This window comes from Argentina silus (genome assembly GCF_951799395.1).
Source record: "Argentina silus genome assembly, chromosome: 8".
In the NCBI taxonomy this organism is placed as follows: domain Eukaryota; kingdom Metazoa; phylum Chordata; class Actinopteri; order Argentiniformes; family Argentinidae; genus Argentina; species Argentina silus.
This window is the reverse complement of record NC_139662.1, coordinates 15,271,496-15,286,538: the sequence shown is the minus strand read 5'-3', so window position 1 is coordinate 15,286,538 and position 15,043 is coordinate 15,271,496. Positions and strand designations below refer to the sequence as shown.

General features: G+C 43.6%; 1 protein-coding gene across 1 annotated transcript; it reads right to left on the bottom strand.

The window, feature by feature from the left end:
* Window positions 1-420: 420 nt before the first annotated feature.
* On the bottom strand, window positions 421-10,207 carry LOC310808709 (mitogen-activated protein kinase 12). The gene is made up of 12 exons (XM_083675761.1): window positions 9,988-10,207; window positions 8,628-8,757; window positions 7,419-7,477; window positions 6,779-6,890; window positions 5,983-6,012; window positions 5,717-5,764; window positions 4,800-4,914; window positions 3,872-3,943; window positions 3,465-3,544; window positions 2,712-2,790; window positions 1,909-2,082; window positions 421-1,306 (listed from the first exon to the last, which is right to left on the bottom strand). The coding sequence occupies exons 1-12, from the start codon at window positions 10,104-10,106 to the stop codon at window positions 1,245-1,247; spliced, it is 1,080 nt and encodes a 359-aa protein (XP_083531887.1). The 5' UTR covers window positions 10,107-10,207; the 3' UTR covers window positions 421-1,244.
* Between the last annotated feature and the right edge of the window lie 4,836 nt (window positions 10,208-15,043).

Sequence of the window (15,043 nt, the reverse complement as noted above, 5' to 3'; positions counted from 1 at the left end):
TTAGGATTTAGCAACATTTCCATCTTACAGTAGCACAGTGCCTATTCTTCCAGACCTGATCTGTGTTCCTTGATACCAGATGACAAAATGAGAGAGTATCAGATAAACAACACACACACACACACACACACACACACACACACTTTATTTGGGTTCAGTCATGCCTGGCAATGTAAAGGCCTTTGTATGCATGGCAACCATTAGTGATATGTGCCACTGACTCCATGCAATGTACATTGGGGTGCATAATTCCAAGACTTGTCCATCACAGTAGAGAACTCTACTGTGACCTCCTCCCATACAGCAAAGAACCTTGGGGTATAAGGTATCTTTTATACCTTATAAAAAAAAAAGTATAATTCAGGCATCAAACGTTTTAGAAAACCAACATGTTCTTTATTTGAAAGAAGGCAGACAATGCAGAGGAAAAAAAAGGTTTTATGGGTTTGAAAAATTAAATTCCAATCTATCAAGTCTTACTTCATCAAGTTTAAAAATGTTACAAATGTTGCATACCTGCTGCTAGACTAATGGGATAACGAAGATTACATGTTGTACTCTACTACTGTTCTTACCGTTAAAGTGACACTACCAGACCTGGTTTCAAATAGCATTTAACATTCAAATCGTTTTATGTGCTTGAATGAGTTTGCCTGGCTCAATGGAACCAATGGAATTTCAAATACTTTTCAACCCAGGTCTGGAACATATAAATAGAATTAATTCAATGTCTAATGCATGGATTGACTGATTGATAGGTAGATTTCCTCATTCCATTCCAACAATGAGCCCGTCCTCCGATTTCTACCTCCACCAGCCTCCTCTGGTCTGGACACAACTTCCTCGGTCCTTTCATATCCATATAGTTGATTTACTGTAACAACTGAAGATGCATGATGTGCTCAAACCCATTATTTCCTCTACACTTGCTACGATTGAAATACAGTGGATCCATTACAAATACACAGATACAAAACAGTTTGGTGGAGGTAGAAATCGGAGGACGGGCTCATAATGCATGGAATAGATTGTATCAAACACGTATGTTTGATACCATTCCTCATTCTGTTCCATGCATTACAATGAGCCCGTCCTCCGATTTATGCCTCCGCCAGCCTCCCCTGATACAAACTCATTGTTATCACAACTTCTACATAACATCAAGTAGTGTCATATTGAATCCAGCTTCATGGCTCAATTATGTGTTCGACCACTAGGTGGCCCCAAAGCGCAATAACAGTGTCTTATGTTGCAGTCTGACTGGGGTTGTCAGGGTCAAAGGTCATGATCTCCATGTGGATGAGGCCTGAGAGGAGAAGACAGAAAAGGAATAGATAGTTTGATTCATTTGGGTGGTTTAAAGAATACCCAGAGAGCAATAAATGAAAGAACAACAGTACTGAAGTGTACTATGCCACAACATATCAATAACATATTGTTACTAGTGTAATAACAGTGTTATATAGAGGTTGAAAGAATACCCAGAGGTTAATACAAGAAAGTACAACACTTATTTCCAATGTGGTCTTCAATTGTATCCGCATTACTTCACTACTGAAGTACTACAGAACAGTATGTAACAGGAAACTATCAATATAATGTTGCTACTACACAGGCACATGGGGAGACTGGTGGAGGTAGAGATCGGAGGACGGACTCATTGTAATGTGTTTGATACCATTCCTCATTCCATTCCATGCAATGCAATGAGCCCGTCCTCCGGTTTCTTCCTCTACCAGGAGGTACTAAAAGGATTGTGCAGTGGTAAAAATATTAAATCTCACTAGGGGAATCCTGGTGGGTCCAGAGGTCAATTTAATACTGAAATTAGAGTATTTTAACAACAACAACTTCACTTCTGGTTCACATGCCTCCCATGTCCACCGCTGGTTCTACAGTCTTACTCACTCTTCCACTCTCCTATGTCCAGCTCCAAGCTCTCAAAGGAGTCGTCGTAGGGAGGGGAGTCGGCTTCACACTCGGGGTCGTGGAACTCTGACAGGTAGGGGTGTGAGAGGCCATCCTTCGCTGTCAGTCTGGTCTCTGGATCCAGCAGCAACATGCCCTCCAGTAGGTCCACCGCTGGACAGACAGAGAGTGAGAGAGAGTGAGAGAGAGAGAGAGAGAGAGAGAGAGAGAGAGAGAGAGAGAGAGATAGAGAGAGAGAGAGAGAGAGAAAGAGAGAGAGTAGACAGAAAGGTTTGCCATCGATCTTTAAAGTTATTTGAGAAATGAATGAATCAATTTCATCGCAAAATTATTACTAACCATCACAGAGGACTGCATTACAATAAGAAGTGTATCACTGTTGAAACGACTAGAATTGGCTCACTATGAGTCAGTCACATTTGAATACCAGTCACATGGAGAAATATTATGAACAAACATTAAAGAGTTCAGTTGGGCCTTCACGTTTCAGCAAACAAAGGAAAGGAATAGTGCCCGACAACAATGACACAAATCATGATTAGGGCTTACCAAGAACAACGTCCAAAAGGACTCATTTCGAGGCTGGACAGTTGGAGCACTCAACAAAAAATGCAGATATTGATTTCTTACAGCTCACTTTAATCTAGGATGTTCAAGATGGGTTTTGTTGAGTGCTCCAACTCCATCCAGCCTCAAATTAGTCCTTTTTTTTTGGTAAACCCTATTCAGAAATTGAATTGGGATTAACCCCAACCCTGTTTAACAATGCCAGACCAGCTCACCGTTCTCCTCCATGGAAGGGAAGACCTCTCTGAAATTCTTCTTCTTCTGAATGGGGAGACCTTGGACGTAGGAACGAGCCTGTAGGAACATAAACACACCACAAGGACGTCAGCTGCATGCAGGTATATGAAGCTTGCGTTAGTTCAGGCAGAGCACTTAAGTGATGGACAGCTGATTCACACATATGCAAAAACATCCATCACATGTTCAGGGACAAGACTTAAAAGCAGTCAAGTTATGCAACACTCCACCATGGTAAAACAGTGTGATGCCATTGGCTATGAGAGTAATACTTGAGAGTAAACCTACATCGGGTTGGATGGGAGCTATACAGAGCAGAGCTCTTCCAGCTACGCCAAATTTAAATGTATTACCATTTTCATTAAAACAATGATTTAACTGATGTAAGTGTTACTTTCTGACTGAACTTTCAATAATAGCAGGTCAGGATAAAACAGCTGTATGCATAATGTCAACACGCTATATTGATGATTAGAGTTAAAAAGACAGACAAAGGGCAGAGAAGGACACTAGAAGTGTGTTCTTCAGACAGATAATATAGAGATCAGGGGAGGCTGGTGGAGGTAGAAATCGGAGGACAGGCTCATTGTAATGCAAGGAATGAATGAGGAATGGTATCAAACATGTGGGTCTGATACCATTCCTCATTCCGTTCCATGCATGACAATAAGCCCGTCCTCCGATTTCTACCTCCACCAGCCTCTACTGATAGAGATATAAGAAGACAGTACATCTTTGCTCTGCATCTTCTGCACCAGGGAGGACTGAGGAGTTCCTGTCAGGTGGAGGATCTTCTTCAGCTGGTCGATGCCTGAGCAGGAGGGTTAAGGAGATACTGTGGTGGTGAGACACACACACACACACACACACACACACACACACACACACACACAAAGAGGATTGGATAGATTTAACAATATGAAATAGCTCCCCTTGGTGGTGAAAAGCCAAGTGGTTTATGATAATAACAGATTGTTACACACCTAATCATCGTTAAATACCTCTGACTCTCTCCCTTAGAAGGGGTACACAATGTGTTTTTATGTTGGTGTAAACCAGTGGTCTGACTGCTGACTGTGTGTTAGTCCGGCATGGTGGAAGGGACAGGTGTGATAGACAGGTAGACATAAAAGGATACTGTCGTTGCCTGGGAACAAGACCTGTCTGGTGATCATCTCAGCAAGAATACAGGCTGCTGACCACACGTCCACTGAGAGTGAGAGAGAGAGAGAGAGAGAGAGAGAGAGAGAGAGAGAGAATAATTATTAGAGAATACCAGAAAAACCAGATACAGTAACTCCAGTATTGATCTTTTCTCTTTTACAAGGGCTAGGGTATAGGGGCTAGGGGCTAGGGAGTAGGGGAGTAGAGGCTAGAAGCTAGGGGTTAAGGTGTAGGGGCTAGGGAGAAGGGAGTAGAGGCCAGGGAGTAGGGGATAGGGAGTAGGGAGTAGGGAGAAGGGAGAAGGGAGTAGGGAATAGGGAGACAGGGCTAGGAGCTAGGGATAGGGAGTAAGCGCTAGGGGCTAGAGGCTAAGGACTAAGGAATAGGGAATAGGGGCTAGGGGCTAGGGAGTAGAGACTATGGGCTAGGGAGTAGAGACTATGGGCTAGGGAGTAGAGACTAGGGGCTAGGGAGTAGAGACTATGGGCTAGGGAGTAGAGACTATGGGCTAGGGAGTAGAGACTAGGGGCTAGGGAGTAGAGACTAGGGGCTAGGGAGTAGAGACTATGGGCTAGGGAGTAGAGACTAGGGGCTAGGGAGTAGAGACTAGGGGCTAGGGAGTAGAGACTAGGGGCTAGGGAGTAGAGACTAGGGGCTAGGGAGTAGAGACTAGGGGCTAGGGAGTAGAGACTAGGGGCTAGGGAGTAGAGACTAGGGGCTAGGGAGTAGAGACTATGGGCTAGGGAGTAGAGACTATGGGCTAGGGAGTAGAGACTAGGGGCTAGGGAGTAGAGACTAGGGGCTAGGGAGTAGAGACTAGGGGCTAGGGAGTAGAGACTATGGGCTAGGGAGTAGAGACTATGGGCTAGGGAGTAGACTAGGGGCTAGGGAGTAAAGGTCACCTGTCTGGCTGTAGTGCATCCAGTTGAAGATGATCTCTGGAGCTCTGTACCACCTGGTCACAACGTAACCTGTCATCTCACTCTCTGTGTGTCTTGCCAGGCCGAAGTCCAGGATCTAGGGAGAGAGAAAGAGAGAGAGAGAGAGAGAGAGAGAGAGAAAGAGAGAGAGAGAGAGAGAGAGAGAGGTAGAGAGAGAAAGAGAGAGAGAGAGAAAGAGAGAGAGAGAGAGAGAGAGAGAGAGAGAGAGAGAGAGAGAGGTAGAGAGAGAAAGAGAGAGAGAGAGAAAGAGAGAGAGAGAGAGAGAGAGAGAGAGAGAGAGAGGTAGAGAGAGAAAGAGATCTGTAAAGGACTCCATGTAACCAAATGTAGGGCTTCCATGTAACCTGAAGGGACTTCTAAAGGAAATAATGAAATTGACACTCCTCAAACCCTCACTACATCAAACTATCCTCTATTGTAAAAGGACAATGAGACACATATTCACAAAAATATTCATTCAATATTCAGTTCAATATTCAGGTTTGCTATTCTTCCATTCAAAGTCAGTGAGAACAACTGTTGGTGTGTCTATCAAGAAGAGAATAAGCAACAACCATGCCTTTACACTCAAACTGTTTCCTCATAAGGCTGATTATGCTCTGTCAATAAGGGAAGCCCACATCCAATCATTGGAGTGTAACAACCAGGTTTAAGTGAGGGTTTTTCATCTCCCATTGAGAGACCATGCATACTAGCTCTCTGGCCGCTTGGGAGTTTAAATAGAGCTAGAGGTCTGTTTTTTAAAAGAATATATCAGTGATACAGCTAAGATGACATCATCAACCCATCAATCAATCAATCAATAAAGTCTTTAGACAACTCAATAATCTCCCTCTGTCTGGTGCAGTAGTAGTAGAGGGGAAATGTGTGTAGTGTACCTTTAATTCACAGTTCTCATTCACAGCCAGGTTTCCGGGTTTAAGATCCTAGAAAAAGAAAAATCATAACACTTTTTATCTCTTGATCTGGTCCTTAAAATGAATTCATGAATTATATTTCCAGGTTAACAGCACACGAAATACAGTATATATTGATGATAGCAAGAATATATATCTGATAATTACTTCAGCAGAGATGTCCTGTGTATTGTGAGTGAAGTATATCACAAATGTGATAAAGTAAGATATTATAATGTACTACAAACCCGGTGGATGATCCCGGCAGAATGGATATACTGTTGGGACAGAAACAACACATTTGTAAACACACACTCGTAACTAATTACTTTCCTCAGCAATAAAGGGACAATAAAGAGGATCACTCTGAATCAGAATCACACTCTGAACCAATCAGAACTGTCCTGTCCCGTTGTTTCCATTCCAGAACGTGTTCTAACCAATGGCTGAGCACAACCGTGGTTACACATTGACTTTCTTACAGCTGTGTAGGTGCAGCCTAGAATAATGTTCCCTGGATTACACCTTGTCTAAAGGAGAGTTTACGTCAAGTAGCATCTACATATTCAAATGCTCCACAAGCGAATAACAGTGGAGGGTAAATGCGCATAAACGTTGTTTATGCACCGTTTTTGGGGTGAATAGCGGTTGCTCACCTTTTACGAAAATGGGCAGATTTTAATGTTAGTGTTTACGTTAATTTTCTCTGGTGTTGCTGAAGTCTTTGAGTGTGCAGAAGGGATGTAGTGGTGGAAAGAAGGTGTGTTAAAATCAGCTAATTTTATTAATAGGTGAGCAAACGCTATTCACCCCCAAAAAACAACATTTACGTGCATTGACCCTCCAATACATCAGTGGAATGCAGGTGTCAAGGCCTGCTTGACTTGATCCCAGACATCCTGCCCCAGCACTTGCCCACACACCCACACACCCACACACACACACACACACACACACACACACACACACACAAGGCATTAGTTGAGGGGCCTTTGGAACTGTGTGTTTGACTTGACACAGCAGTGTGAGGTCAGAGGTCAGCACCTTGAGTCCTCGAAGGAGCTGGTAGAACAGGTACACAATGATGCGATCGCTCAGCCTTCTCCTCTTCATAATGTGGCCCAGGTCCTGGGCTACGAACGGCATCACCATGTAACTATGGTTACAGAGAGAGAGAGAAAGAGAGAGGGGAGATCAGTGAAAGCTGGTGGACGTAGAAATTGGAGGATGATTTCCTTGTGATGCATGGAATGGAATGAGGAACGGTATTTAAGTTTGATACCATTCCTCATTCCATTCCACGAATTACAATGAGCCCGTCCTTCGATTTCTGCCTCCACCAGCCTCCTCTGTACAGTAGCTGTGAACAAGGAGACACAGAGGGGTAGAGACACTAAAGCTGCTCCTTGGACAGAGTGCTAGGATTAAAAGATTCAACAGAGAACATTAAAGGTCTATGGATTTCGTTCGAAAATAAACTGATTTTAATCTCACACACCATAACATAAACAAACATGATCAAGCCTGCATGCTGTCAAGGCCACAAACACCCACACACACACGTACACACACACACACACACACACACACATGTACACGCACGCATGCGCACACACACACACACTCCATGTCTCAACAGACTGTGACTCCTGGCACAGGAATGCAGCTCCCATCTCAAACTCACAACGTCTGGAATTTGTCCAGGGAAGAATCAGGTGTGAAGACATTCAGCAGACAGATCACCTAGAGAGAGAGAGAGAGAGAGAGAGAGAGAGAGAGAGAGAGAGAGAGAGAGAGAGAGAGAGAGAGAAAGAGAGAGAGAGAGAGATAGGGAGAGGAATGGAGGGGTATATTTCTATAAGTAACTACATCAGACATGGTTCAATATAATATTTGATTTCTTTCAGTTGCAGTACACAGTCAGCGCGCTTGATTCAGTTAACTAAACAGTTAAAGCACAACTAAACTATATTAAAGAAGACAACTATTGTTTGGAACCAGTGCAGCATACACATTATAGACACACTTTGACAGGACAGTCAAAGATTAATGCAGTGATATTCATTCAGTAACACAAGTACGGAAGTATGAAGGTACATTGAGCAGTAACAGTTATGTAAGTGTATGTGTGTGTGTGTGTGTGTGTGTGTGTGTGTGTGTGTGTACTCTTTCAACAGTTGAAAGTGAAAACATTGGACGATGGGGGTCGTTATGCCCGACACAAACAGGACAGGACAGGACAGGACAGGACAGGACAGGAGATATAAAACCATATCTTTGGTTTGCTGACACTCAATACAGCACATTACATCTGAGCAGTGCTTCAAGGGGACAGCAAACTACAATGAAGTACAATGATTGCTTGTGACAACGTTTCGTTTTCCTATATTCCTTTTGTCCAGACAACAGAATCTCTTGACCTTATATGGTCCTGTGTGGCTCAGTTACTAGAGATTATTGTAAGTAATGCTAAGATTGTGGGTTCAATTCCCGTTGGGACCATGTATACAAACAAGTATGCACTCAATCACTTTGGATACAAGTGTCTGCAAAATGACATAAACTGTATTATTATAATGGACCAATGTCTATTCTGGATGATTATATAAAAAAGCATAACATGTACAGTACAAATACTGCAGTAACTCTGTGACTGTAGAACGAAAATGTGTCGGCATTGAACTAAGAAAACACTCCACAGGTGTAGCGGAGGTGATTCACACTTTCATCACACTTTCATCATGATGATGAGGTAGCCCTGCCAGAGATGTCTAAGCCCAGATATATCCCTCATACCACTTGCTTATAACTGTTTACATCTGGGTCATCCATGCCAGAGCTCCCTGGTTCGAACCCCGCCGGTGACACCACTAGACCAACACCCAGGACTCACGTTGTCGTGCTGGATGTTGCGTAGAAGCCGGAGCTCCCGGTAGGCCCGCTTGGCATGGATCAGGGACTGGAAGGGCCGGTACAGCTTCTTGATGGCCACCTTGTCCTGGGTCTGCTGGTCCTGGGCAGAGCTGAGAGAACAAACACACCAGGCAAGGTCAGCAACACTATAGTGATGGGTAGCTTCATTCTAGCACATACGGAATCATGTACTTCACAAATATATTATAGAAATGTAACTAAATACATTTATAATTTCCCTGAATATATTTTTCTCTGTAAAAGTTATACATGTATGGTTACATTGTATTGCACTGTATTTGCTGTCACTTTGTGGTTTTTGTTTTATTGGTTGTGCTGTGTTTAAATGTATTTAAAACAAAACGGTGCTTTTGTTTAACTTTTTAATTATCTATCTATTATTGTTCTCTCCATGGAATGTAGTATACTGAGAAAAGCGCTATACAAAATAAATGCATTATTATATTACTATTATCATTTATTATTTATTTGTAACCTTTATTTTAACAGGTTAGTCACATTGAGATTCACGTTCTCTTCTACAAGAGAGACCTGGCCAAAATAGCAGCATACAAAGTTGCAGACACATTAAGAGCATACACAAGCACTCCAGAAAAAGTGTCTTTGAAAGGTTGTCCTCTTGGCCAGATCGTTATTGTAAATGAGAATTGGTTTTCAATTCATTTATCTCGATAAAACAAGGTTAAATTAATAAACAATAAACTGTGATTACCCTCGTAACAATATGTATCAACATGTCGTGTCATAACGCTGGAATTCAGCCAGTGCAGTTGCAGTTGCACCTAATACTCAATCCTTTCATGGAATGGATTGGCAAAGGAAAAACCTTTATCCAGGCTCTTTGTGATCAAACATGGTGTCAGGATCTGTCTGTTACTAGGCGAAGGAGTAGCTCTCTAGGTTGAGTACAGGTTAAATTCTTGTCTTATCTGGCGACCTGCTTCGACTTGCTGATTGCCCTCAAGCACACAATAGTGCCTCTGTTAGGTAGAAATGTCCAATACTTCTCACCTTGGAGGAACATTGCAACACAAACATGGCATAACATGACAACCAGTAGTATAAATACGTGCGTGTTTGAAAGATAATTGTGAATATCAGGAATAGGCAGGACAACTGAGAGGCAAAGCAGTTTGATCCTGCCGTTTTATCTCTGGAAAGCCTATCTTTTGTATTTAACAATTAATGAGAAAATGGTGACATGCATGATGTAGCATATCTAAAACAAAATAAATCAATTCAAACACGATTAACGCATCTATTCCTCGGCACCAATGTCATTGCCAACGGTCATCTGTCCGCGGCACAGGTAAACTCACCACACTGTACCGTAAGCGCCCGACCCCACCGCCTTCAGCTCGGTGTACCGTTTAGGAACGTCCCAAGTCGTCTTCTGTATCTCTAATCTGTGGAACCCAGACTTCACAGGAGACTCCATCTTATATCAGTATAAATTGTTTCTGTAGTTCAAATCGTTGTGTTTACAGGAACACTTTTCATAGCCTCCCTTTCGATGTAACAGGTAAGCAAAAGTTAGCAAGGAGGAGAGGGAGACGCCCACCTTCTAAGGCGCCTTGAAGTAATCACGTGGGTGACTGGAATGTCATTTTCTTTTGCGGGCCTGCTAAATACACACACACACACACACACACACACACACACACACACACACACACACACACACACACACAGTTGTAGCTGCACCCTACCCCCTTGACCCTACCCCCTGGACACTACCCTCTACCCCCTATACACTAGCCACTACCCCCTACCCCCTACCCCCTACCCCCTTGCCCCTACCCCCTAGACACTAGCCCCTTGCCCCTAGCCACTTGACCCTAACCCCTAGCCCCTAGACAATTGACCCTACCCCCTACCCCCTAGTCCCTAGACACACGTGGAACGCTGAGAGGATTAGAGAGGCGTAAGCAGGGGAACATTCCACCTTGCCTATCAGAGAGCTATACTCAAGAGCTAAGAGCTATACTCAAACCCCTTTTGGCTTGATAGCACCCCCAGAGGCAAAATCCTCCATCATGTAACTTTAAAGTATTTATCCCCCCTTGGGGGGGACAACCTATTAGCCGTATAGCATGTATGACCTGATTCAAGTGATCAATCAATCAATCGATCAATCAATCAATAGTGGTCTTCCCTTCAGACCTTAGGTAATCAATCAAGGGTGTTAGTGCTGGACTGGAACAAAGGTGGGACTGGACACCCAACGCAGTCCTCCCTCCACGACTTGAGTTAACCACCCCTCTTAGAATAATCAGTCAGGGTGGTGTCAGTGACAACAGCAAACCACCAGAGGGAGCTCTTACCACAGATAACTTGGCACACAGCAGGCCAAGCCCTAAACAGAGCTACTGCGGACAAGATTGTAATATTATTGAAGGTTTTAACACCTAGAACTGTGTTTTCATGTTACACAGTAGGGCTGTGTTCAGATTATTGACAATGCACCCTTTTTCCTTTCCTTGTAACATTTCCTTGAGCTCCCTCTTTTAGTAACGAGGTCAAGGAAAAGTGACAAGGAAAGGGAAGATTCTACACAATCCCAATGCAGCCTATAGGCCTGTCTTGAACCATGAGTAGGAAATCACTTTATTTTATGAATAGATTCTCAAAAGGCTACACCACATTTGGCATTTAGATTCTCAGTTCCTTGTGATGTGCATTTAATCAAACGTGTGAAGTGTTTTCCTTCCAGTTATAACATAGCACCATCTTAGCCCCACACTCGTATTAATTGTATACTTTCATGTGGATGTTGTGTGATTAGCCAGATGAACATTTAAAATTAATGCGAGATCACATGGGGCTAGTTTTAACCCTGTGCGCTGTCGTCGTAACTGGCCCTCCCAGCATCGTGCGACGTGCGCTTCAACTCTGGTCAGTCAGTGGAAGAGGTCTAAGATTCTAGTCATCAAGAACACATACATACAACGGTGCTCTGTATGCAATAGAAAGAGCGAGTTCGAAGTATTATCAGCGCTCTATAGCCTACTACAGTTGTTTTTAAGTTTTTGTGGCTCAAAGTTCGCCTCTTGGAGAACTTGCAATTGGATTAGGTGAAGATAACGGTGCGTTTGGCGAAGCACCGACACTTTTCTCTACCGTAGGGGAGTTCAGTTCAACTTCGTTCATGCTGAAATCGAAGACTCCGTCATAACGTTTATAAGGTACGTACTGTTTTCGTCCAGGAAATCTTACTGAAAACACATTTATTTTGCTTTGATTAATTGTCTGCAAACAATCACACTTGTGAAGTAACACTTGACATTTCAGATAACATCGTTGGCATGAAACTGCACACAGCCATGTGTGCGTACTGGGAAAGCTACGGTTACTAAAGTAACACATTTCTAAAGATGAGAGAAATTGGTTTAATCGTGTTACAATGTTGAAGTTGATAATCGCAATAATCTCAGTCGCACTTAGTCAAACTCTCCATAAATTGAGTTTTGATATTACATTCTTCCGAGATAAGTAACCAAACAACTCACAATCAAATTTAGTGGATCTACATTTGTTTAGTAGTCTTTTTTATTATTATTTATTAAAAACAAATTTAAACTTTTTTTTAAATATATTTTTTATTTTTACTCTGACATTGAGATATGAATTTGATGGATGTGGCTTTGATTTTATTACTCAACTGGAAACAGCTGCTGTAGGCAATCAATCCATTTGGACATGTTCAAAAACATTTATCAGGTTATTGTGTGAGAGAGAGAGAGATGTCCAATACTTAGTCTGACTGTTGCAGTGTTCTTCTACCACATGCGTGTTACATTATTGGTAATCGTGTTACTTTATTGGTAATCTCCCAGAGCCTCTGAATATTGCATATACAGACAGAGGCTGCACTTGTTACTGAGCCAGTGTCCCATCTGCTCCACGTGTAGGAGTTCATTAATGATGACGCACACGGGAGCATGAAGCCTCATTGTCTTCTATCTGACTCACTCAACACATTGTATTGCAGCCCCTGCTTAAATCGATACTGGATGTAATTTGCGTATGCTGTTCCACTGAGGTATGAACTAGCCAGCCAACACACAACACTGTCACCTGACACATGCACAGGTATGTTGTGTTGTGTGATCTGAATTAGTAACAATGTCAGATGCCCCACCCCCTATGAGAATTGGAATATCAATGTGAGCCATCCCTAAACATTCTAAATTACCCCCCCCCCCCACCTGCTGTTATTGGAGAGATAATGTAGGGTAGGCTATAGTGATGTCCACTGCTGTTATTACATTATCAAAATTTCAGTTGTCGCCACTAGCCATTGGTTGACACAATTTGAATCTCTGGAGCTGAATTGCAATGCATTGTGTGTGTAGCAGAGGTGATTTGGAAGCACAATCTTGTGATGAGTAGCCCTGCCTGCCAGTTTAAGTTTAACAAGAGCATGATTCTGAACCACTTCTCCTACAAAAAGACTAGCTAGGCCTAGAAACGGCCTGTCCTCCCTATATCAGGAGATTATTGTGCAGCTTTCAAACTGCCTCTCCTACCGCTACCAGTGTTGATACAGGATCACATGCTATGATTTCAGCTGTGTGTGTGTGTGTGTGTGTGTGCACATAGGCTAGGCTAGGTGAGGCTTTGCTATGATTTCAGCTGTGGTGGGGCTAGACTAGGTGAGGCTTTGTCTAAGATCCACACAGCTCCTGTTCAGCACCTAACAAACCCTACAGAGTCCGTTCTTTCATGTTGCACCCCACCCCACCCCTGTTCTGTTCTAGCTTGCACCCTACTCTACCCCACCCATGTTCTGCCCTGCCCTGTACCCCCCCCCCCCCCCCCCCCCCCCCCCCCCCCCCCGTTCTGCTCTCGTCTGTTCGCACTTGTTACCTACTGTAGCCTACTGTCAACCCACACACACACAGTCAACAAACCCAAAGGGCTCTCTCTTTGATTTAGGGATATTTAGGTATATTATTTGTTCTTTGTTTATATATTTTTGTTCAGCGAAGGGCAGCGTTATGAAGGTGTGATGTGAATCCTTGTTGGGGAGGGCACAAGTACATACTTGAGTAAAAGGGTGGAGGATTGGAACACTGCATTAGGCCATGAATCTTTTATCCCCCCCTATCACTTTTTCATTTTATAACTCTATCACTACCCTCCTCTCTCACGCTCTCATTCTCTCTATCTCTCTTTCTCTCTCTCCCTCTCCCTCTCTCCACTGGTTCAACTTCTCCAAATCCATACATTCTTGAATAGCTGACCATCTGCTGGGCTAAGTGCCTTGTCCATGAGCACAATATCAGATTACCCCCGTCAGATCACTGGACGTAGACGTGGAGGATGAAGAGGGGGTTATAGAAGGAACACAATAGTCCTGTTCCCTCTGAGCCAGAGAAGGAGAGAAAGAGAGAGGGGGGGGGGGGGGGGGGGGGAGAGAGAGAGAAAGAAAGAGAGAGGAGAGCCAGAGAAAGAGAGCTAGAGGTACAATCACTAAGTGTTCTAGGAGATTGAAGAAGTGCAGTGTTGAGGTTCATGAAACATACATTCAACACACATTCCATATGTCTCATGTTTTATTGAGTCAAATCTGTGTGTCTTGTCTTGGCATTAGGCCTATCCAGAGCGAGAGAGAGAGCAAGCTTCCACCATGACCACCAATCCTAAAACCTGACAAGCATGTTACATGGTGCCTCTCACTATAGGTCAAGTTTGCATGTAGCTGGCATGAACAGATATCAAACCCTGCAGGCACTAGGACCTCACGGATGGACGGACATAAGGACATCATCAACAACTGCAGCTGCCACCTGGGCCCAGCTTTACGAGCGATGGCTTCAGTATAGAGCTATTAATACAAGCTATAGAAGTAAGGCTGTCATCTAGCCAGGATACGTTGACGGGGTGATTTGATTGATAACTGTCAAATGTTAGGCTAACGACTTTCCCCCTCTAACACCGTGAGAAGGAGGCTGCTAAGCTAGGCTGAGCGGGTTGGTGCTCCCTCTGAAATAGGATGCCCACCGGAGGCTGTCTAAATAGGGCGGTTGTCGAGTGTCAGTTGCAAAGTAGTATGTGTCAGACAGAAAATATCTTCTGAGTTGTGTTGCCATTGTCATGCCCGTGGATGTGTGACGGGTGGGGTTCGAACCCAGGTCTCCCATGTAGAAGACTCAAGCGTCTCCCATCAGGCCAAGAGGATTTCCTCAAGGTCCAAAGGCGATCCCCTGGGGTTTACATGTCTCTGGCAGGGATACCTCATCACGAGAGTGTGGTAAAAGACAAAGTAGTTGAAGGAGGCAGGAGGTATTTGAGGCGTTTCTCACATCAGTCACCCCGAAAGCAGCTGCTGTTGCCCCCATGGTACATTCCTAAACTGGGGCGTAGGGTTGT